This window comes from Syngnathus acus, chromosome 1 (genome assembly GCF_901709675.1).
Source record: "Syngnathus acus chromosome 1, fSynAcu1.2, whole genome shotgun sequence".
Classification (NCBI taxonomy): domain Eukaryota; kingdom Metazoa; phylum Chordata; class Actinopteri; order Syngnathiformes; family Syngnathidae; genus Syngnathus; species Syngnathus acus.
This window is the reverse complement of record NC_051087.1, coordinates 13,120,567-13,142,302: the sequence shown is the minus strand read 5'-3', so window position 1 is coordinate 13,142,302 and position 21,736 is coordinate 13,120,567. Positions and strand designations below refer to the sequence as shown.

General features: G+C 45.6%; 3 protein-coding genes and 1 long non-coding RNA gene across 4 annotated transcripts in view; 2 read left to right on the top strand and 2 right to left on the bottom strand.

Moving 5' to 3' along the window:
* Nucleotides 1-914: 914 nt before the first annotated feature.
* Nucleotides 915-19,365, bottom strand: LOC119128272. Its single transcript, XM_037260529.1, has 7 exons — nt 19,244-19,365; nt 19,016-19,174; nt 18,712-18,800; nt 18,460-18,631; nt 17,594-17,899; nt 11,663-11,667; nt 915-925 (listed from the first exon to the last, which is right to left on the bottom strand). Exons 1-5 carry the CDS (start codon nt 19,340-19,342, stop codon nt 17,744-17,746), a joined length of 675 nt encoding a protein of 224 aa, XP_037116424.1. The 5' UTR covers nt 19,343-19,365; the 3' UTR covers nt 915-925; nt 11,663-11,667; nt 17,594-17,743.
* On the top strand, nt 1,557-3,954 carry LOC119128376. The gene is made up of 3 exons (XR_005098993.1): nt 1,557-1,701; nt 3,154-3,156; nt 3,717-3,954. It is a non-coding gene; the product is annotated as an uncharacterized LOC119128376 (long non-coding RNA).
* LOC119122055 (craniofacial development protein 2-like) lies at nt 8,315-9,296 on the top strand. The gene is given in 3 exon segments (XM_037250228.1): nt 8,315-8,524; nt 8,526-9,177; nt 9,280-9,296. Coding segments are annotated over 3 exon segments (879 nt in total).
* LOC119122048 (C-type mannose receptor 2-like) overlaps nt 10,421-21,736 on the bottom strand; it is a 19,811-nt gene continuing 8,495 nt past the window's right edge. The window contains exons 21-34 of the mRNA XM_037250218.1: nt 21,703-21,732; nt 21,479-21,622; nt 21,243-21,392; nt 20,859-20,993; nt 20,629-20,789; nt 20,428-20,551; nt 20,300-20,354; nt 20,158-20,224; nt 19,825-19,958; nt 19,712-19,755; nt 19,466-19,639; nt 19,356-19,389; nt 11,173-11,195; nt 10,421-10,446 (exon numbers count right to left, since the gene is read on the bottom strand). Of these exons, the coding sequence (XP_037106113.1) occupies nt 10,421-10,446; nt 11,173-11,195; nt 19,356-19,389; nt 19,466-19,639; nt 19,712-19,755; nt 19,825-19,958; nt 20,158-20,224; nt 20,300-20,354; nt 20,428-20,551; nt 20,629-20,789; nt 20,859-20,993; nt 21,243-21,392; nt 21,479-21,622; nt 21,703-21,732 (1,301 nt within the window). The remainder of the gene's footprint in view (nt 10,447-11,172; nt 11,196-19,355; nt 19,390-19,465; nt 19,640-19,711; nt 19,756-19,824; nt 19,959-20,157; nt 20,225-20,299; nt 20,355-20,427; nt 20,552-20,628; nt 20,790-20,858; nt 20,994-21,242; nt 21,393-21,478; nt 21,623-21,702; nt 21,733-21,736) is intronic.

The following is a 21,736-nucleotide window of genomic DNA, read 5'->3' as shown; positions in this document are numbered from 1 at the left end:
CTCTGGGGTCGAAGTCACTGAGGTAGTTAAAAAACTCCTCGGTGGCAAGGCCCCGGGGGTGGATGAGATCCGCCCGGATTTCTTAAGGGCTCTGGATGTTGTGGGGCTGTCATGGCTGACACGTCTCTACAACATCGCGTGGACATCGGGGACAGTGCCTCTGGATTGGCAGACTGGGGTGGTGGTTCCCCTCTTTAAGAAGGGGGACCGGAGGGTGTGTTCCAATTACAGGGGAATTACACTCCTCAGCCTCCCTGGTAAGGTCTATTCAGGGGTGCTGGAGAGGAGGGTCCGTTGGGAGGTCGAACCTCGGATTCAGGAGGAACAGTGTGGCTTTCGTCCTGGCCGTGGAACAGTGGACCAGCTCTTCACCCTCAGCAGGATCCTCGAGGGTGCATGGGAGTTCGCCCAACCAGTCCACATGTGTTTTGTGGACTTGGAGAAGGCGTTCGACCGTGTCCCTCGGGAGGTTCTGTGGGGGGTGCTTCGGGAGTACGGGGTACCGAGCCAACTGATAAGGGCGGTTCGGTCCCTGTATCACCGATGCCAGAGTTTGGTCCGCATTTCCGGCAGTAAGTCGGATTCGTTCCCAGTGAGGGTTGGACTCCGCCAAGGCTGCCCTATGTCACCGATTCTGTTCATAATTTTTATGGACAGAATTTCTAGGCGCGGCCGAGGCGTTGAGGGTGTCCGGTTTGGGGACCTCAGCATCGCGTCTCTGCTTTTTGCAGACGACGTGGTGCTGTTGGCTTCTTCAGGCCGTGATCTCCAGCTCTCACTGGAGCGGTTCGCAGCCGAGTGTGAAGCGGTCGGGATGAGGGTCAGCACCTCCAAATCCGAGTCCATGGTCCTCGATCGGAAAAGGGTGGAATGCCCTCTCCGGATCGGGGATGAGATCCTGCCCCAAGTGGAGGAGTTTAAGTATCTTGGGGTCTTGTTCACGAGTGAGGGGAGGATGGAGCGCGAGATCGACAGGCGGATCGGTGCAGCGTCGGCAGTAATGCGGACTCTGTACCGGTCCATCGTGGTAAAGAGAGAGCTGAGCCAAAAGGCAAAGCTCTCAATTTACCGGTCGATTTACGCTCCTACCCTCACCTATGGTCACGAGCTATGGGTCGTGACCGAAAGAACGAGATCCCGGATACAAGCGGCCGAAATGAGTTTTCTCCGCAGGATGTCCGGGCTCTCCCTTAGAGATAGGGTGAGAAGTTCGGTCATCCGGGAGAGACTCGGAGTAGAGTCGCTACTCTTCCACGTTGAGAGGAGCCAGATGAGGTGGCTCGGGCATCTCATCAGGATGCCTCCTGGACACCTCCCTGGGGAGGTGTTCCGGGCATGTCCCACCGGTAGGAGACCCCGGGGACGACACAGGACGCGCTGGAGAGACTATGTCTCTCAGCTGGCCTGGGAACGCCTTGGGATCCCCCGGGATGAGCTAGATGAAGTGGCTGGGGAGAGGGAAGTCTGGGAGTCCCTCCTGAAGCTGCTGCCCCCGCGACCCGACCCCGGATAAGCGGAAGAAGATGGATGGATGGATGGATGGATGGATAATACACGAGAAGAAGAACAGAAGGATGAAAGCGCCACATCTGGTTCTGGAACCATGGCAACTCACACAGCTGAACTCACTGTTTGTGCATCTTGTGAATTTTGTCAGGATTCCTAAAAGGTTGCAAACAGTTTCTTACGATAAGAAAATATGTTGACGCCTATTAAAATGCAAAAGTCTTGTGAACGTCTTCGTGAATACGAATGAACCCTACCGAACAATCGACATTCAGGACGTGCGCAACCAAGGCCGGCTCTACGCAGGGGCAAGAGGGGGCGTTGCCCCCTCAAACAGATGTCCTGCCCCCTCGAATCAAACTTTTAGAAGTGAAAAATCCGCTGATAGAAACACACGTTAATCAGCCCCCTCTCTTCTCTCATGTCGGTGCAGTGTGTCCTCCCTCACACAGCCTGCTGTCAGGACTCCCCGCCCGCCCCTACGTGAACATCCAATCACTGTGAGTATGCAAATGAGGCAAGACGCAGCCAGAGAGTGTCAGGTTACAGTCAGCGCGGTAGGAGTTGGAAGAAGCAGTAAAAACTCCACCAAACTCGTCGTAATGACCCGTGATATATGTTATATCCTTACTATTTTCCAGGTTCTTAGATAGCAAGAATAGGTCGGACAACGACGTGAAGGATAACTGCTTTATTCCTTACTTACAGTGCGTTCACAGGGCGTACCACAACAACACAGAATGCCCATCCCACTTCCGGGGTTTTTCTACTACGGAATTTGAGTTAGCCCAAAATACACAACATCTCCTCCCCTCTTACAATGAACGTGCTATATGCATGAACAACATAGTCTTATGCACCTATAACTTGGCATCTTCAAGATCTATCAATAACTACCATTAAACAATTATCATATATGGTCCAGACAATTATGACAATAATATTCCCATGAAACTTTAACTTTGGGTGAGGGTGGACTACCTCGAATTATACCCATGGGAATATTCTGCATCCCCATAACTCGGGTCATCCAAAAACCTATAAGTCCAGGCGTGCAGGAGCTCGCCGCTCTCTGGTAGGATATCTCCTATCCGGAGGCACAGTATTAGCACTATAGTCGTCCAATGGTGAACTCGTTGCAGGGGCTTCTGCAAAGGATGATGTCTCAGTCTCTGTTTCGGTCAAATCCTCAGCTGGGACTGTTGGCGCTGGCGCGGTTGAGTCCTGCATTTGTGAGGGTATGTGAACCGGTGTTTTGACATTGGCAGGGCCATCAGGTAAATCTTTGAGGGACAGCTCCGCTGGCACTAACGGAGTCTGTAGGAGTTGATCAACATGTCTCCTCCATACACTATCAGACGTTTGGACAGTATAGGATACTGGTCCAGTTTGCGCAATAACAGTGGCAGGAATCCACTTTGGTTCGCCACGGTAGTTCCTTGCCTGCACAGATTCTCCTGGTTTGAAACCTCTTTCCTTGCCCTTCTGTTCTCTGCACCTAACCTGTTTTTCCTGTTGACATTGGACAATGTCCTTCACTGCTGAGGGCTTCAAGAGGTCAAACGTGATGCGCAGGTCTTTCTTTAGCATCAGACTAGCAGGAGATGTTTTGGTGGTTGCATGTGGACTGTTGCGGTATGTTAGTAGAAAGTTGTGCAGTCTCTGATGTAGCGTTCCTTGTCCTTGTGATGTTTTCAAGGCACGTTTCATTGTTTGAACAAACCTCTCAGCAAGCCCATAACTAATAATTAACGACAACTCAAATAATAGTTAAGATAACATTCATATTATATGTCCCCCCCCCCCCCCCTGAGAGATTGCCACCTTATTGTGGTCAGGGGGTTTGCGTGCCTCAGTGACCCTAAGAGCAATACCAGCAGAAGCTTTAATCTTCAGGTGGGACACCCAAGCTGGACAGGTCTTAGTGTAGAGGCCTGACAGAGTGCAATCCACTTCTCCAGGTTGAGATCTGGACACACAGCTAACAACTGCCGTGAAGAAAACACTAACGGTGTTAAAAATGTGTAAAAAAAAAAAAAAAAAAAGAACATGCCCCCTTCACATTTCTGACTGCCCCCTCTTACGTGCATTCCTAGAACCGGCCCTGTGCGTAACCCTCGCTACTTTTTGCTGCTCAAGTTAACCCTTGCAAAAAGTGCTTTTAAAATAGTTTGTATGACAAATGGAAGGACACAATGACTAGAGATCAGGAGACAAACATCTTAAAAGCTGGATTTTAATGATATTATTAGAAGAAATTAGGGCTTACTGGTGACTGATGTTTTCTAAGCATGTTATGCATGTTATGAGTGGCTTAGTTATTGCCCAAATAAGGGAGTGGTAAAAGAAGTTAGAACATGGCTTCTTTTCTCTTCCTTAACCAGCCTAGCCTCAATTTCTGGCCAATGACCCATCCACCCAGGGAATGGCAGGTAATCCGTTGAACAAAACCAAATAAATTAATGGATGAAAAAGCTCGTTGCTAAAAGTGAAACTAAAGCAAACGGAAGTTTAATATAGTTAGCAAAGGTTATTTCGAGCGTACGCTATGCAGTTTATCTACAGCACTGTCAATACAATACACTTTAAAAGGTATTTGGAACAAAACGAATGTCATGTTATGATTGTTATCCCCACCTAGAAGTATAAATAAACAGCATTGCTGATAGAGCAGAGCAATACTTTGAAAATACAACAATATTGCCATTTAAAAAATACCATTGCAGCTGTTCATTGCAATACCACGTATACTAGTGTACTTAATAATACTTTTGATATGCTACTGCAACTTCCACTGTCTTCTTCATAGTAATATGGTATAGGTTAGAGTTCATCTTTCTCTTCTCCTTGGCAATAGCATGATGCTCTCTGGCTGTTCATGTAGGGTCTGCAGCCCAGAGTCCACACTGTGTTGAACAAAGTGTCTGCCACCGTTTCACATGATGATGAGAGAAAGTAACGGACAAGAGTGGAAGTCAGTCTTTCCAGCAGAATTATCAACAGTACCTGCCAGAAAACACTGGATTTTTAAACTCATTACTGGGCCTTAATGGTGATTCAGTAGGCTGTTTTACTCTTGTTTTGTTAAGCAGTGGGTAATAATCCTGAAAAAAACAAATACCGTTCCCCTCATTTATGGATTAAAAAAACAACAACTCTTGAGCACAAATTGTTTGTCAACTTATTGAAAGCATTTAAAAGGTTCTCAATTTTCCAAAAGCAACTCATTTATTGGATTGCTCTGATTTAACCATCAGTGACTTACAAAGAAATAGAAATGTTAGACAACATTCAGCAACTTAGATTTAAGAGAAGCCAGTTTTTTGTGTGTTTTTTTTTTACAATGCAACAAATGGTCCTCAAACATTCAACAAGGTGAGAATTGTATGAGGAAATGGTATGTAGAGAGGATACCAACCTTCAACTTTGGACACGAAACCAAGGCTCTTCTTGAGGTCGGTACAGATGCTGTGGAGGCACCAGCGGAACTTGGAGTCACAACGGTACTTGTTTGAGCCACAGGTATCATATCACATGTCCAGCTGGTTGCAGCACCTGGTCATGGCGGGGATTCCCATATCCATCTAGGGCACAAACTTTTTAACTTGATAAAAATTATAGGTTGGCACTGTATAGATATTACAGTATATAATTGTGACATTTTTTGGTGGGGTGCTGTGAGAATTTTCCACTGTAAAGTGATAACCCTCACATTCCTTTCACAGAAGCAACGTAACTGGACACAGGCAAGCAAGCCCGATTTGGACACCCAAGATTATTCCAAGATGTTTGACTATCACGTCCAGCTCACTGACCACAAGAATAAAAGGGCTGGCTTCACCAAGGGGTCAGCATATAACTGTGCCAATCAGGTCAGTTACAGTGGCCCCAAATTTCAAACAAACCACAATGGCAACCGGCAACAACAGAGAAAACAGACCAAGCAGCAGAAAGGTCGACAGCAGAAGCGAGGGCAGCCATAAAATGGAGGGGGACGCCATCAGACAAAAAGTTCAAGGAAACCTGCAGACAGAACATGTTAGGGTGGTGCTCACTCTAACTCATTTTGCAAGAACCACACGGGAGACAAGTACGTAAGTCCTTTTAAACACCTGCAGGTGGAGAGTCCATTCGTCGCTGTGCGTACAGCGATGATCGAATGAGGTCTGACTCAGGCCTCTTGCAGGAGCATTTTTATTGAGAGAAACAGGGTGGGGGTGTGAGTGGGGCTGAGAGTGGGGGTGAGAGTGGGCAGGATGGGGTTGAAGCCCCTGGCCTGCTGATCAAAGCATAGCAGGGGGTCTTTTACGACGTTGTTTAAACAAAGCAACTTTGATTGCTTCCTCTGCAGCTAGTCAATCAGTTCAAAAGATCTTAGGACTTTGTTCTACTACTTTTGTTAAGACAGGACAAGCTAGGTTAATTATTACAGGTTACATTCCAACATAATCATACGATCAAGATAATCTGTAAACCCTAACAACATCTCTCTTGTCTAATGCGGTATCTCCCGACCAGAGTTGGGGTATTAAAGATTAAAGATTAAAAGATTAAAGTCCCAATGTTTGTCACACACACATCTGGGTGTGGTGAAATTTGTCCTCTGCATTTAACCCATCCCCATGTAATTTTAATCCATCCCCTGGGGGAGAGGGGAGCAGTGAGCAGCAGCGGTGCCGCGCTCGGGAATCATTTGGTGATCTAACCCCCCAATTCCAACCCTTAATGCTGAGTGCCAAGCAGGGAGGCAATGGGTCCCATTTTTATAGTCTTTGGTATGACCCGGCCGCAACCCACAACCTTCCAGTCTCAGGGCGGACACTCTACCACTAGGCCACTGAGCTGGGTATGACGGCACATTGAATGGTCTGTTCTGCTACGGACATTGATGCGATGGCTAAAAGGTTCAGGGGACCACTCGCCATAAAAGCTTGGCGACCATTGGCCTAGTGAATCGACGGCGCCTTACAATGCCCAGAACAATACAACACAAGGATTCAGTTATCAGGGATCCATTGCAACATGATTCTGGGTTGTCCTCAGTGTGTCTTGACAGTTTGGTCGAGGCGGACAAGCGCATCGCCGACTCAGCGTTTGAAGCCTCCTCCTCTATGAGCGACACCAGCCCAGAGAAAGCTTTTTCAAATCTTAATTGAATGGCGGTCTCATCACTTTTTATCTTTCCATTTTTTGTCATTTGAAGTTGTTCTCTTCTCTCTTGTGAAGCTTTCAACCACACTCTAGCACAGGGGTGGGCAAACCTTTTGACTCGCGGGCCGAACTGGCTTCTAAATTTGGACCGGAGGGCCGAACCAGGAGCAGATGGACGTAGTGTTTGTGTGAAGTAATATAAGCGACCTGTAAAGGTCATTGCATAAAAGATTTTGGCCTTTAGTAGGTAGTAAAGCATGGATATTCCAAACAAGTTTTTTGAAAACAAATGCATTTATTAACAGCATTAAGAAAATAATAATAATAATTCACTAAAAAACTGCTATCAGTGATTCTCATAAAATACGACACTGTTATTATGAATAACAGTCTCCATCACTTCAGTGCCTGCAGGTCAGATTAATGAAAGATTTTTATCTTATGAGATCACATCAAACGGCAAACATTCTGACCAAATATATCATCTTGAAGAATCGGTGAAAGCATACATCCAAATAAAGTAATCAAAACGGCAACACGGTGAGGGGTATCTGAACATCAGAGCAGAGTTTTAACTCACAAACACCTGGTAACAGAGGTGAGGAAACGGGAAACACTTCCTTAAAGTAAGCCTTAAGAACTTTACAGGTTAAGATTAGTCGCAAACAGGTGGTGCATCAATGTCCTTGAGCATCCTGCATTGTTTGAAAATGAGAATGGTCGCTAGTTTCAATCCCTGCTATGTGTACAAATCATATTCAAAATGCAAACTTGAGAGCCTCCCCTTCATTTTCAGTGGGAATAGTGTTGTTGGTCTCCCTTTTTTGCTAGTGCGTCATAGTCTGGAGTAAAATTTGTTGTGGCAATTCTTAGGAGAGATCCGAGGTGTTGGTCCGTTTACCTCGATCTGTGACGGGTTGATGTTGATGTGGCTGAACGTCACGTCGCGTACGTCGAGCCAAATTGGCCACTCTTTTTTAAACACTCGGCACTGTGTCCACCTTGCTTTTCCTTGAGCGACTCATTTTAATAGAAGGATTCCAGGGGAAGGTTTGTGGGTGGCTTTAGCGTAAAACTGTATCTGAAAGCTCAGCGCGCGAATTACAAGAATGCTGTCGTCACAGCCCACGCTCTAAATTCGGGACTGATACAAATAGAGCGCGAGTGCGCCATGTCCGTACTACTGAGTACGTACACGCACTTGCGAGTGTGCACCGAGCTTTCTGACACGGCTTCCGGTAGTAAATGCGCAGGCGAGCGGTTCCCCATCTACTGGGGAAACGCAGTCATTGCATGCAAAATGACCAAAAAAATGTTTAATAATACAATTTATTCAGGGTTGGCGGGCCGGATTAAACGGTCCCGTGGGCCGGATGTGGCCCGCGGGCCGTAGTTTGCCCACCCCTGCTCTAGCACAAGTCAATCCTCCCTCTTTCTCAATCCGTTTGGCGTCCTAGCCACACTCTCCTCCAAAAGTTCTACCACAACGTTCCACATTTCAACTTTCAACTTTCCTTGTACTCCATACTTTTTCTTCCCCTTCGGCATGTATTGCATACAATTAAGAAATCTACTCGCCATGTACTTCTCATCTCCTTCAAGAGCTAGAGATCTATCATTATTTCCCATCTTAATTTTGGAAGTTTTAGTTTTTCCAATGTTTTCCAAACACTTTGGCAAACACTTTGACTTGATCCAGACAGGTGAAGTCAAACTAGCCAGTGGTGAGTACATTCTCTACTCTGGACATGCAGAGGAAGCGGCACCACACACAGAAGGAGTGGCACTCATGCTCTCCAAAGAAGCACAACAGGCCCTCATCGGTTGGGAGCCCATCAGCTCAAGAATTATCACTGCAAGATTCCATAACCACCCATAAAAGAATCAACCTTCAAATCATACAGTGCTATGGACCTACCAACAATGCAGAGGAGGAAATGAAGGATAACTTCTATAACCAACTACAACATCTACGCCAGTCCAGGAAGGAAAAAGACCTAACCTTACTCATGGGTGACATTAATGCCAAGATGGGAAACAACAACAATGGATACGAACTGGCCATGGGAAGACATGGACTTGGCACCATGAACGAAAATGGGGAAAGATTTTCAGACATATGTGCTGACACCAACCTGGTCATAGGAGGCACCATATTCCCCCATAAACACGTTGATAAAACCACCTGGATATCTCCCGACCACACTACCGAAAACCAGATTGACCACATATGCATCAACCGGAAGTTCAGACGGTCTCTCCTGGATGTGAGAGTAAAGAGGGGGGCAGACGCTGGATCAGACCACCACCTACTGGCTGCAAAACTCCAACTCAAGCTAAAGCGCCGCAATACCCCTTCTGGGAACAGAACAAAGTACAACATCCAGCTCTTCCAAGACATTGGAACAACTGAGCTGTATAAAACCACCCTTCAGAACGGGTTTCAAGCCCTGCAAGAACAACCAGTGAAGGAGTACTGGAACAGCCTGAAAAGTGTATGGAAGGAGACTGTTGGATTTGGTCCACAATTTGGGAAGCGCGCTATCCGCGCCTCATGGCAAAAGCCATAGCCAATCACCTGTTATCCAATGTACTCACCGCGTGCTCGTTTTATTTCGTCAGTTTTAGGAAAAGGCTAAGACACTGAAACAAAATTTAGACTTACACAGGTTGGTTGAGTTCAATCACAATTCTTGTTAAGAAAGCTCTGTTTTCAGGAAAGTACAATACAGCGCTGGGCCTTTCGTGCGACCATGCTCAAAAGCAGAAAGTCTCCATTCAGAAAAGGCAACGTTCAAGGTTCTTTGGTCATCTTATATTCAGTTGCACATGCCAGTGTGGGCCGAGTTTGATGGGTGATGGATGAGTCAGGGGGTGTGGTAAGTTCACAGGAGAGTTTGATTCCATGGGAGTGGGTGCTGGTTCGGTGAGAGCTGGTTCCGTGGGGTTGGGTAATGATTACGGGTGATTCGGTGTGTGTGGGGGCTGTAGTTTTCCATCCCGTCTTTCGGCCTTGGCGATCACCTTTGGCCGGGTTCTTGGTTGGTTTCCTCCTGCCCCTCTTCTTTTGGCACCTCTACCGGTTTTATCTCCAAGTGTCCTTCCTGTAAACCATTTTTGCACATACATCCACTTCGCCTCCTGTCGCACACCGCCCATTCATCATTCTTTCAATTGTCTCATTTTGTACGGGATTATGTGAGCTTTTGGCTGTGATTATGTGAGCTTTTGGCTGTGACATCATCAATTTATTAATGTTCCCTGACTATGCAAAGTTTGTACTCACCACCAGAGTGGTGCTCACTCTAACTTATTTTTGCAAGAACCACACGCGAGACAGTATGCCCTTTTTCAGTACTTGCAAATGGAGAGTCATTCGTCGCTGTGCGTACAGCGATGCTCGAATGAGGTCTGACTCAGGCCTTTTGCAAGAGCATTTTTATTGAGAGAAACAGGGTGGGGGTGAGAGTTAAAAAAGTTAAAGTCCCAATGATCGTCACACACACATCTGGGTGTGGTGAAATTTGTCCTCTGCATTTAACCCATCCCCATGTGATTTTGATCCATCCCCTGGGGGAGAGGGGAGCAGTGAGCAGCGGCGGTGCCGCGCTCGGGAATCATTTGGTGATTTAACCCCCCAATTCCAACCCTTAATGCTGAGTGCCAAGCAGGGAGGCAATGGGTCTCATTTTTATAGTCTTTGGTATGACCCGGCCGGGGTTTGAACCCACAACCTTCCAGTCTCAGGGAGGACACTCTACCACTAGTCCACTGAGCTGGTCCAGTGGACTGGATGGAGTTGAAGCCCTTGACCTCTAATCAAAGCATAGCAGGGACGACGTGTAGGATGGGACAAGCTAGGTTATTTATTACAGGTTACATTCCAACATAAGCATAAAACTAATCTAGCTAGGTTATATATTACAGGTTACATTCCAACATAATCATACGATCAAGAAACCCTAACATCATGTTTTTGTTTGTTTGTTCTTTTGATACTCCATGTACTTGCTTACGTCATCATATTCTTAGTTTATTCATGTTTCCAACCATATCTTTTCTTTGACAGGCAAAATATTTCCCTCTGTTCAGAACGTTCAGTAGTAATCGAAAAACTGGCGACTAGCATTAGTCAAAACATAAGATATCATCAAGTACTGAACATTTTTAGACGTTTTTGGCAGTGTCCGTGATTTAGACAATCATCAGGCATGCATTAAACAGTTCCTAAAGGTTCATTAAGCTATTCAGGCAATATATCAAAAAACATTTGTTATTTCAAAGTGCTCAGAAATACATATCAGATCATAGTTAGAAAAATCTTTGTCGATGCCACCTGTCAAAAATGTCTAGTTATGTCTTCTTTATTGATTTGGTGTGTAGCTATAATTATATGCTCAAAATGTTTCTTTTATTGATTTAATATGTGAATATACTTGTCTGCTTATGTACTTTATTCAATGAGGTTTGAGCATATTTGTTTTTGTCGCTAGGCAGGACTTTTTGGATTTCGACCCCATTCCTTCAAGACCTGTCTGGAAGTTTTAGGGAAAAGGACAACAAACCATAAACCTTGGCTGTCAACAGAAACCTGGAAAAAATAGAAGAAAGGAGGGCCAAAAAGGACACACTAAACAAATACAAGACATGAGCGAGAAAGGCCACAGCTCACAAGGACTACGAGGAAGCAAACAAGGAAGTAAGGAAAAGTGCCAAACGGGACAAGAAAAACTACATTGAGGCACTGGCTAAAGAAGCACAGGAAGCAGCAGCACAAAACAATCTCAAGGAACTCTACATGACCACCAGGAAACTAGCTGAGAAGTTCAGACAGAACAACACACAAATCCGGAATAAAGAGGGACGACTCCTCACCACCAAGGAGGAACACCACCAAAGGTGGACAGAGCATTTCAACGAGCTGTTGAATAAACCACCGCCCGACCAAGCAATAGAGATCCCACCAGCAGCACATTAACTCAAAATCAATTGCGCCCCCCCCAACAAGATCTGAGGTAAAGACGGCTATCATGATGCTCCGACGTGGCAAAGCCGCAGGGCCAGATGAAATCCCAGTAGAGGCCCTACATGCAGATGTTGAAACTACAACCATCATGTTCCACACATTCATCAGGAAAATATGGGAGGAGGAAGGAAACATACCAGCAGACTGAAAAGATGGGCTTATTGCTGTCATCCCCAAAAAAGGAGACCTGAGAGCAGGGGTCACCAACTCCGGTCCTCAAGGGCGCCAATCCAGCCTGTTTTAGGTGCAGCCCTGCAACAACACACCTGATTCAAATGATCAGCAAGCTCTATTAAGGCTGATAGTGATCCTGATTATTTGAATCAGGTGTGTTGCAGGGGGGATACATCTAAAACAGGCTGGATTGGCGCCCTTGAGGACCGGAGTTGGTGACCCCTGCCTTAGAGACTGCAACAACTATAGAGGCATCATGATGCTATCAACACCGAGCAAAGTGCTAAGCCGCATCATCTTAGAAAGACTACGGAAAGGGGTTGATGAGGAGCTCGGAGAAAATCAAGCTGGTTTCAGAAGTGGAAGATCATGTATTGACCAAATTGCTACCCTCAGGATCATTATAGAACAATCGAGAGAATGGAACACCCCGGCTTACGTAGATTTCATAGACTTCGAAAAGGCGTTTGACAGCGTAGACCGGAAGCTATTATGGAGCTTAATGGCACATTACGGAATACCCCACAAGTTCATCAACATAATCAAAAGCTCATATCAGGACATGCAGTGCCAAGTGCTGCACCAGGGACCAATACAGAAAACATTCACCGTGGTCACTAGAGTGAAACAGGGATGTCTACTTTCCCCCTTTCTATTCCTCCTATGCATTGACTGGATCATGAAACAAACTACCCACAAGACAGGCATCCAATGGACTTTGACAGAACAACTAGAAGATCTGGACTTTGCCGACGATATTGCTCTACTCTCACAGCCACCAAGAGATACAGGAGAAAACTCAACTCCTTGAAAAAACAGCAGCAGGACTGGGACTAAAAATAAATGGAGCAAAAACCAAAGTAATGCGAGTAAACAACAAAAACACAAACCATTAACCTCAGGGGCTGCCCACTGGAAGAGGTAGACAGATTCACATACCGAGGAAGTGTAATTGCAGTGGACGGTGGAACGGAGGAAGATGTGAAATCAAGAATAGGGAAAGCAAGAACAGCATTCAACATATTAGATAAGATGTGGAAAACCAAAAACATTTCACTCAATACTAAACTCAAAATCTTCAACTCCAACGTCAAAACAGTGCTGCTATATGGATCAGTAACATGGAGGACCACCAAACACATCACTGCTAAACTGCAAACCTTCACAAATCACTGCCCAAGACGCATCCTCAGGATCTTCTGGCCCAACCGCATCAGCAACACCAGCCTATGGGACCGCACCAAACAAGAAACACGAGATACAGATTATGAGGAGGAAGTGGAGCTGGATAGGACATACCCTGAGAAAAAACAACACGGCTATAACCAAACAGGCGTTAACATGGAACCCACAAGGCAAAAGAAGCAGAGGGAAACCCAAAAACAACTGGAGAAGGAGCACAGAGCTGGATATCAAGAAGATGGGACTGTCGTGGAAACAGCTGGAGAAAATGGCAAAAGACAGACGAGGGTGGAAACTCTTCATCGATGGCCTATGTTCCGAAAGGAATGAAAAGGCCTAAGAAGAAGAAAAGATGAAGGTGGAAATGGTGACAAGGGTCAAGTTTTGATGTTCATCAGTCCATAGTATGGCAGATTAGCACTGCTGCTACTCCCCCTTCGCGTGGCAAGTGCATTGTGAGGTGAAGAAAAATCTAATGACTTCCAGAAAAGAAAAAAACATAACATAATTGTGTGGTATTGCTTCAAGAAAATAGTGTCCATTAGATGAAAATCAGATCACATTTTATGACCAATTTATGCCGAAATGCAATCTTTCCAAAGGGTGCGCAGTTAGTTGCGTACTTCTTGCAATTTCACAACTTCCAAACTACTTCCCATTTCTTTTTCTGCAGTTTATGGAATATGAAATGGAGCTTGCCAAGAAATGTGAGCAGTCTTCAGTTCACTCCGTGACAGTAGATTGTCAGGGAACAGAGACAGGGCTACCAAGTGCAGCACGATCCTTTATTGGCAAAAGGGGAAATGGGGACGTAGAACGCTGGACCTGCGGTCTGGCTGGCGTGGCTGAGCAAGTAAAAAATATTTATCTTTATCTTCGGCTTACGATGTCGATCCGTTCTGAGGCAGTGATGTGAATCGAATTTTGGTGTAAGTCGGAACAGTAATAAAATGAAACAGTACAGTAATAAATAAAAATAAAAAAACAATTCCTTTGCTTTATTCCTTTGATTGGCTTGCACACCGGAAGGGGCTTTGCAAGAGAGAGGCAACGCAACATTCCAAAATGGCGTATACCATGTGAGTGGGTCACGCCGTCTTCCTCGGTCCACAGTCTCTCTCGCTGTGTATTCTTCCACCGCGCGCATCAACTACCGTATTTTTCGCACCAAAAGGCGCACTGGATTATAAGGCGCACCCTCATTGAATTTTTTATTTTAGAAATTATTTCATATATAGGGCGCACCGGATTAAAAGGCGCATAAAATAGAAGCTATACTGCAACAAACTGAGGTTGACTCGGGTTGCGGTATGCATCCACTAGCCAATAACCAATAAGCCCTCTGTAAACAATCGTGTTTCTCAAACAATCTCCTATAAAATGATCAGAACTGACTAAAGTTCGATCTAACACTGGTACTGCTTACCTATGTTTCCCTCCATATCGATCCGTAAATTTACTCGAAACATTAACAGAGCAGCCTATTTTGACATGAAATAGCCTTGTGCGTATAGCAGCTATTATTATAGCATTAGCCACCCGCAAACTCCCATGAGCCTCAGCTCGCAGACCCCCATGAGCCTCAGCAAAGTGTAAACAATCGCGTTTCTCAAACGATCTCCTATAAAATGATCGGAACTGACTAAAGTTTGATCTAACACATTGGTACTGCTTACCTACGTTTCCCTTCCATATCAATCCGTAAATTTACTCGAAACATTAACGGAGCAGCCGGTTTTGAAATGAAATAGCCTCGCGGGTACAACAGCTATTCGGTGACGCCCCCTGACCACAGTTGCCGTAATGTTGGGAAGCGATGCGACCTTGTAATTTACTAGTCGTACTAAAACGTACTGAAACATTTTGGCAGAGCACTGTGTACAACCAGTATGGATCAACGAATTCCTAAATTGATCCATATATAAGGCGCTCTGCATTATAAGGCGCACTGTGTTTTTTTGAGTAAAATGTAAGTTTTTAAGTGCGCCTAATAGTGCGGAAAATACGGTAGTTCCCGCGCACGTTAAGTATCTTAGAACGCTTTTACGATGCAAAACCGCTTTAAATACATGAAATGAAATACGAAAATCGGACGCACCGATACCACTTTTTTAAAAACAGATATAAGTACAAGTACTTTGATTACACTACTTGTTGACACAAGAGTACTGAAGAACACAAAAAATATAATTCCACCAAACTTAAATGTCATTTTTATTTTTCAATGCAAAAAGCAAATGTTACAGTTGACAGTGAATGACAGTAACAGTCTACTTTAAATATCTCACTTTTCTATTACTATAAAAAAAGAACCTCTTCTACATAAATAACAAATTCTTTGAAGTTTACCAGCAAAAAAATACGAAAAAAAAATAACTGAGAACGGCATAACCTTGTTTGTTCAAAGTTTTCTGTTGGCTACACCAATGACTACTTGGAAAATGTAAGTGGAAGGTTCTCTTCTTGCATGTAAAACGACTCTTTGTGGGGTGAAATTATCCTCAATCCACTGTGCTGTCAAACTAATCAGAGACACTGCCCTGATTTTGTCATCTACCTAGACGTCTTGCCTAAAACCCGTCTAAAAAGGTCTAAAAGGGAAAGTTTTTAGACATCTATCCCATAGACGTCTATGCTATAGATCAGGGGCCCCCAACCACCGGGCCGTGGACCGGTACTGGTCCGTGGGTCACTTGGTACCGGGCCACCAAGCCGCACAGGAAAAAAAAAAAAACTTTCTTTTATCGACGATCAATTAATTCAGGTCAAGACGCTCATCCCGGTCATGTGACATGTTTCCCCAGTCGATCCGCAAAGCTAGCAAAAATTAGTCAGAATTTATTTTGAAAATATAAAAAAAATTGGCGATTCTCTCCCAATTAATCCATCGGTTCAGGTCAAGACGCCCGTCTCGATCACGTAACATGTTCCCGCGAAGCAAGCAAATATGAGCAAGTAACAGAGATGTTTGGAAAGCTTCTTTGGAAAGGGAAAAAAGCCCAATGAGGAGACGGAAGAAGAATAACCCGCGACTTCTAAGAAAGAAGCTGCATTTAAAAGAACATTTCTGGAGTCCTACTTAAAATATGGATTTATCGCCACAGGTGACTCTGACGCGCCAAGCCCACTCTGCATAATATGTGGTGACAGGCTGGCTAACGAAGCAATGAAGCCTTCAAAACTGCTTCGGCACATGGAGACCAAGCATCCTGTATTAAAAGACAAACCTTAACCACTTTGGGTGTCATTGTCTCTGATTGGGACTGGCTCGTTTCTGAGAAACAAGCTCAGCCCTCCCACTAATTCAACGTAACGGTGAGTTTTATTTTTATGTCGTTTATACTTGTTTTTCTGCCAGTCGTATCATTATTTTATTTCATCGTATTTTTATATTTATTATGAATGTATTATTTATTTATATAAATGTTTTTATATAAAGGCCAGTCCGCGAAACTATTTCTGTAACCGGTCCGTGGCGCAAAAAAGGTTGGGGACCACTGCTATAGATAGATGCAAAAAACGTCTAAAAAACTTTCACAAAGACTTCTAAAAGCTCTATCCCGTAGACGTCTATACAGGGATGAGAATTTTCTGCGGATTTCCGTGTTTTTGTCCGTCGGAAGTATCATTTTTGTGAATCGTGTAGATCCGTTGAGAAAATTGTTCTTTCCTCGCTTACCGTTTTTCTCACATACGTTTTTGCTTAGTATTTTCCTGCTTCCCGTTTTTTTGTCGCTTTGTGCGTGCTTACTGGTTCTCTCACCTAGGTCTTTTTTGCTTCGTTTTTTCTCACTGTTTTTTTTTACACTTCCGTTTTTTTCTTGCTTACCGCTTGCTTACCGTTTCTCTCACAGTGTTTTTTCTCATCTACCTTTTTTTCTTGCTTAGTTTTTTCTCTTACGATTTTTCTCACTTACTGTTTTTCTTGCCTATTGTTTTTTCTCGCTTACCGTTTTTTTCTAGCGTAGTTTTACCTTCATACCTTTTTCTCACTTCATTTTTTTGTCATCGTTTTTTCTCTCGCCTACCGCTTTTCCTCGCTTTTTTTCTCATGTACCGCTTTTATCGCGTACCATTTTTCTTGCCTATTGTTTTTCTCGCTTACCATTATTTCCGCTTAACTCTGCTTAGTTGTTCTCGTTTTCTGTTTTTCTCGCTTACTGCTCGCTCATGTTTTTCTCACTGTCTCGCTGTTTTTCTCTCGCTTATCGTACTTTTTTCTCGTTGATGGTTCTCGTGTTACCATTTTTTTCTCGCTTAACATTTTTCTCGCTTGTCGTTATTTCTCGCCTTTTCACATCATTCGCTAGCATTCCCCAATCCCAAATTTTCATCCAGCTTCTTTGCCTTCACACGCAGTTTCTCCAGAAACTGCATTCTCTTCTCATTACTCATCATCCAATCAGTCAAAAGGGTCTCTTGATCGGGCCAGGAAAACTCTCTTAACTACAAATACTGCGCAGTTCAATGCAATAAACACAAAGCCCGGATGCACAAAGGCAATCAAAAAGAAAAAAAAAAAGCATGCAAGTCTGGCTTTTTCTAATAGCCCACTAGACTAAGATTAAGTATTAGATCAAACTATAAAGTGGTTACTTTTGTACAATTATCCCACAAACCATCTGTAGCTGGTGGAAAAGGGTGTGCCAAAAACAATTTGAACACTTTGACGACGTCTGTCCTCACATTTTAGCGCAGACTGGTCTAAGCGGAGCTTTGCTTGATGTCCTTGATGGACACGTGACCCCACACGATCATCTGCGTGATGCTTTGTAGATTGGCCTCTCTGTATTTGTAAGTCACCTCGTCGAGGCCGTTGATTGTGATCTGGAAATGATCGTCGGCGCACTTGATGACAACCTGAGCAACAACAAGGACACCATGCACGTGATGACTGTGAACGGCATGGCAGCGAGCAAAGGCGGGAGATGTGACGTTCACGTTGACATTTTTGGGACTCGTGACTTTTTTTGGCGAGCAAGCCTTACAGTTTTGCTAGCGATTGGAAGAAAATTCATGCTATGGTCGACATTTCTGAGTAGCATCACGAAGGGTGGGATGGTTTGAGCACTTCCTTTTGACTGACATTTCCATTCCATACTTTTTGTAGTTTGAAAAAGAAAATCACTCCAACCTTTATTAGCGGCTAGGTGCTCTTCAACCAGTAAATGTCCGCTTCCCATTGGAAACACTCTATTTTTTAAGATTGACGTATGTTCAGGGAGGTTCTACAAGATGGAATGGGTTTTGACAGACAGTTGTATGGATACGCCTTGCGCATATGAACAAACAACGAAGCGACAATTAGATAGAATTAACTAACCGGCACCAATCAAAGGTAAGGAACATTCCACATCAAAGTTTGGAAACCCCAAAACTGTAAGTGAGAGTGTGAGCAGAAATACTGTGATTCACGTCACCTTGACTTCTCGTCCGCGTCCAGAGCTTTGTGTGGGATGCTCCTCTCTTTCGTTCCAAGTTGTGTTAACTCTGGAGTACAACCAAATCTTCTTGGTTACAAAGTTCAACTTGAGGAGCAGCGCGACCACGTTGTCGGTTTCGTCGTCAGGCACAAACAGATTGATTTTAAACCTGCAACACAGATGTACAACAGTGTGTTTGTGGTATTAGCATTCTTGTGCCCGTGTGGGAGTGGCTGGGGATCCTCGTACCAATCTGCCAGTTTATTTGCTCGCCCTGTGATGGTGATGACGTTGTTCACACGGAGACCTCCCTTCAGCTCGACCGCTGATCCAGCAACCTGAAAACATGTAATCAAAACATAACTGGTCATCAAAACATCTTGAATAGACATTGCATGCGAATGCTAAGATCTGACACTGAAATGAAATTGTGTGGAAATTTTACAACTGTCTTTTGAACCTGTCCAGAAACGTGGGATGCAGTGAGAGAGAGAGAGAGAGAGAGAGAGAGAGAGAGAGAGAGAGAGAGAGAGAGAGAGAGAAATAAACTCACTACATTCGCTGACTTGGCGAGCTTGCTTCTGTGCAAGAGTACGCTGTCACCAGAATGGCTCTCCTCTGCCTTCTCTGAGGTGATTGCATAATGCGCTTTGGGCATCTTGCACATGAAGCTGTTGGGTATCTTGCAGCTCATCTGCTTCCATTTTCCAGCCTGAAAGATGAGCAAGAAGGATCAGTGGATTGTGCAGATGTTCTTGCAAACGGTCAATTGGCCACGCACCTTTTGCGACATCGCCACACAGTCCTTTTTCAGGTGTTTGGGTTCTTCCGGGGCCCAGTCGGTGAAGGTCACCTCGTGGCGGTCCGACCACTCAAACATGCCGAGGACATTCTGGTCATGCAGTCCGGTCCACATATCGCTGGTGTCTGCAGAGGACAAAGGCGAGCAGATCTCTCACCCAGCGTTCAGGGGATAGTAGTTCTACAAAGACGGTGTACGCACCGAGGGCGGAAGCACTTTTCACCCACGTCTGCTCCACCTCGGAAAGGATGGACACCAGATTGGCACCCAATTTCTTACAGTCAGTTTGAGCAGCGGCCCACTCCTTCTTGTCCTCAAAAGCTTTGTAGCAGAAGCCCGCAAACTCCTCCCAGGACTCTCCCAAGCATCTCGGCTCTGCAGGTGAGATCCCGTGCGGGGTTAGCAGTAGTTGAGCACTTAACATGAAAAAATGCTCCGTGAACTCACCTCCGTCGGCAAATGTGAAGGCCTGATCCGTCGAGTCGGCATTCCTGCAGTTCGTACATGTGACAATGAGCTGGGCCTCTTATTGGTACTATGCCATAAACTTGGCCACTCACTTGAGGGAGGTGATCCCGTTCTGGGTGGAGCCAGCAAAGTCCTTCTTTGCCACTTCTTTCATCACAATACAGTCTCCTCCGATGTCGTTACGAATGACGCCGGCGTGAATAGCGGCCGCGCACACGCTTGAGTCCTGCACTCACATCAAGTCAAGAACTCAACTGACGGGTCACGATAGGGAGGATGTGATTTCCTGAGTGGTGTGTGGAAATGAAATCATCTTTCAAATGGAACTAATTTGAAAATCCCAATTGAAAGTAGGTTCATCTTTGAAATGTTTATTTTTGCCAAGAGCCAGTGCCCCTCCAGTCCAAGGGTCAGCAATCCCGTACCTTATTGTAGACCAAGGTTCCTGTGACATTGTGTTTGGAGTTGGCGCACTTGGGTGGGCAGTGGAACCTGCAGAAGGAGAGGACAAGCTAATTGACGACAGGCGCTCACCGTCATGGAAACACCGGGGCAAGTGCGACTCACGTCATTGCCTTGGTCAAGTGGAGGCTGTTGAACGTGCTGTCACAGGTCATCCCATCTGTCAGACAAAAGGTGATATCAAAAGATGGGTTGCATGTATTTACCGGCAGCGGAGGGAGAGACTCGCTTACCGTCACGTGCGCATCCCAAGAGGTCAAAGCTGAGGCCGAAGTCAACGCTGTCCTCCAGCGGCAGGATGCGGACGTACTGAGCGGAAAACGCAGAGCCAAACCGGTGCTCCCCCCCTCCGGTAAACTAGAAATAGCACTCTCATTTGTAATGGCAAGTTTGGGCGGCCCGGTCGGCGTCAGGTCGACTGGCTGGCCGCTCACCTTTTCGTCCGGGTGTTCAGTCCAGCTTTTGCCATCCAAACTCATCTTCATCTCAAAGTCGATGACCCAGGACCTTTGGTCAGTATGAGGACAGCCCTGGGTGACGATCCCGGTCACCTTTCTCACGTGACCGAGGTTCACCTGGATCCAGCTGGTGGAGGCTGCAGGACACAAGTTCGCTCAGGACACCAAACTGCCAGCGCCGAAGTAACTTTCGGTTGTCTACGTACGATCTTGTGACGGTCTCCAGCAGGAATTCTTGCTCAATTGAGCTTTCTCTGGGCTGGTGTCGCTCATAGAGGAGGAGGCTTCAAACGCTGAGTCGGCGATGCGCTTGTCCGCCTCGACCAAACTGTCAAGACACACTGAGGACAACCCAGAATCATGTTGCCACGGATCCCTGATAACTGAATCCTTGTGTTGTATTGTTCTGGGCATTGTTAGGCGCCGTGGATTCACTAGGCCAATGGTCGCCAAGCTTTTATGGCGAGTGGTCCCCTGAACCTTTTAGCCATCGCATCAACGTCCGAAGCAGAACAGACCATTCAATGTGCCGTCATACCCCAACTCTGGTCGGGAGATACCGCATGAGACAACAGAGACGTGAAGCCCACCTTTCCGTTCACAGCTGTAGACCATGTGCAGGTATTTGGAGACTGCAGGGCAGGTCTCCCGGACGCCCTCAAAAGGGTCAGCAAGACAATATTGACGGTTGTCACATTTCTGCCTGTAATGAGGGAGGGCTCCTCGCACCACACAAGTCTCTGCAAGTCACAAGGCTGAGAAGCTTATTTGGCTGCAACGGTCGTATCGTCGGACCACGGACGACGTCGCTTATGTCCTGTCATACCCTTTGTTGCGTTCTGAGTTGGACAAAGGCTGCCGCTCCTCCGTCCGTAGAAGGCCGACTGGATGCGGATGACGCTTTGACCCTCACTCTGACAAAAGAGGTCGACGTTCTTCTGGTGGTTGCACACAAGGATCTCCCGAAAACCTGCGAGCGCACCATGATGTCTTTTTTCCGTCTCGCATCTTTTGACGTCAACATTCAGGATTCGGGGAGACTTGACTTACCTTCATGGCGTGGAGGTTCGGGTTTCTGTCCTGC

What these genes read in the sequence shown, in the direction of transcription:
- LOC119128272 (XM_037260529.1), bottom strand. Translation starts at nt 19,342, where the DNA reads ATGTTTGAGTGGTCGGACCGCCACGAGGTGACCTTCACCGACTGGGCC. An exon ending in TCGCCAAGTCAGCGAATGTA is followed by an intron (nt 18,801 to 19,015) that starts GTGAGTTTATTT and finishes ACATGTTTTCAG; the next exon opens with GTTGCTGGATCAGCGGTCGA. An exon ending in GCAAATAAACTGGCAGATTG is followed by an intron (nt 18,632 to 18,711) that starts GTACGAGGATCC and finishes TCTGTGTTGCAG; the next exon opens with GTTTAAAATCAATCTGTTTG.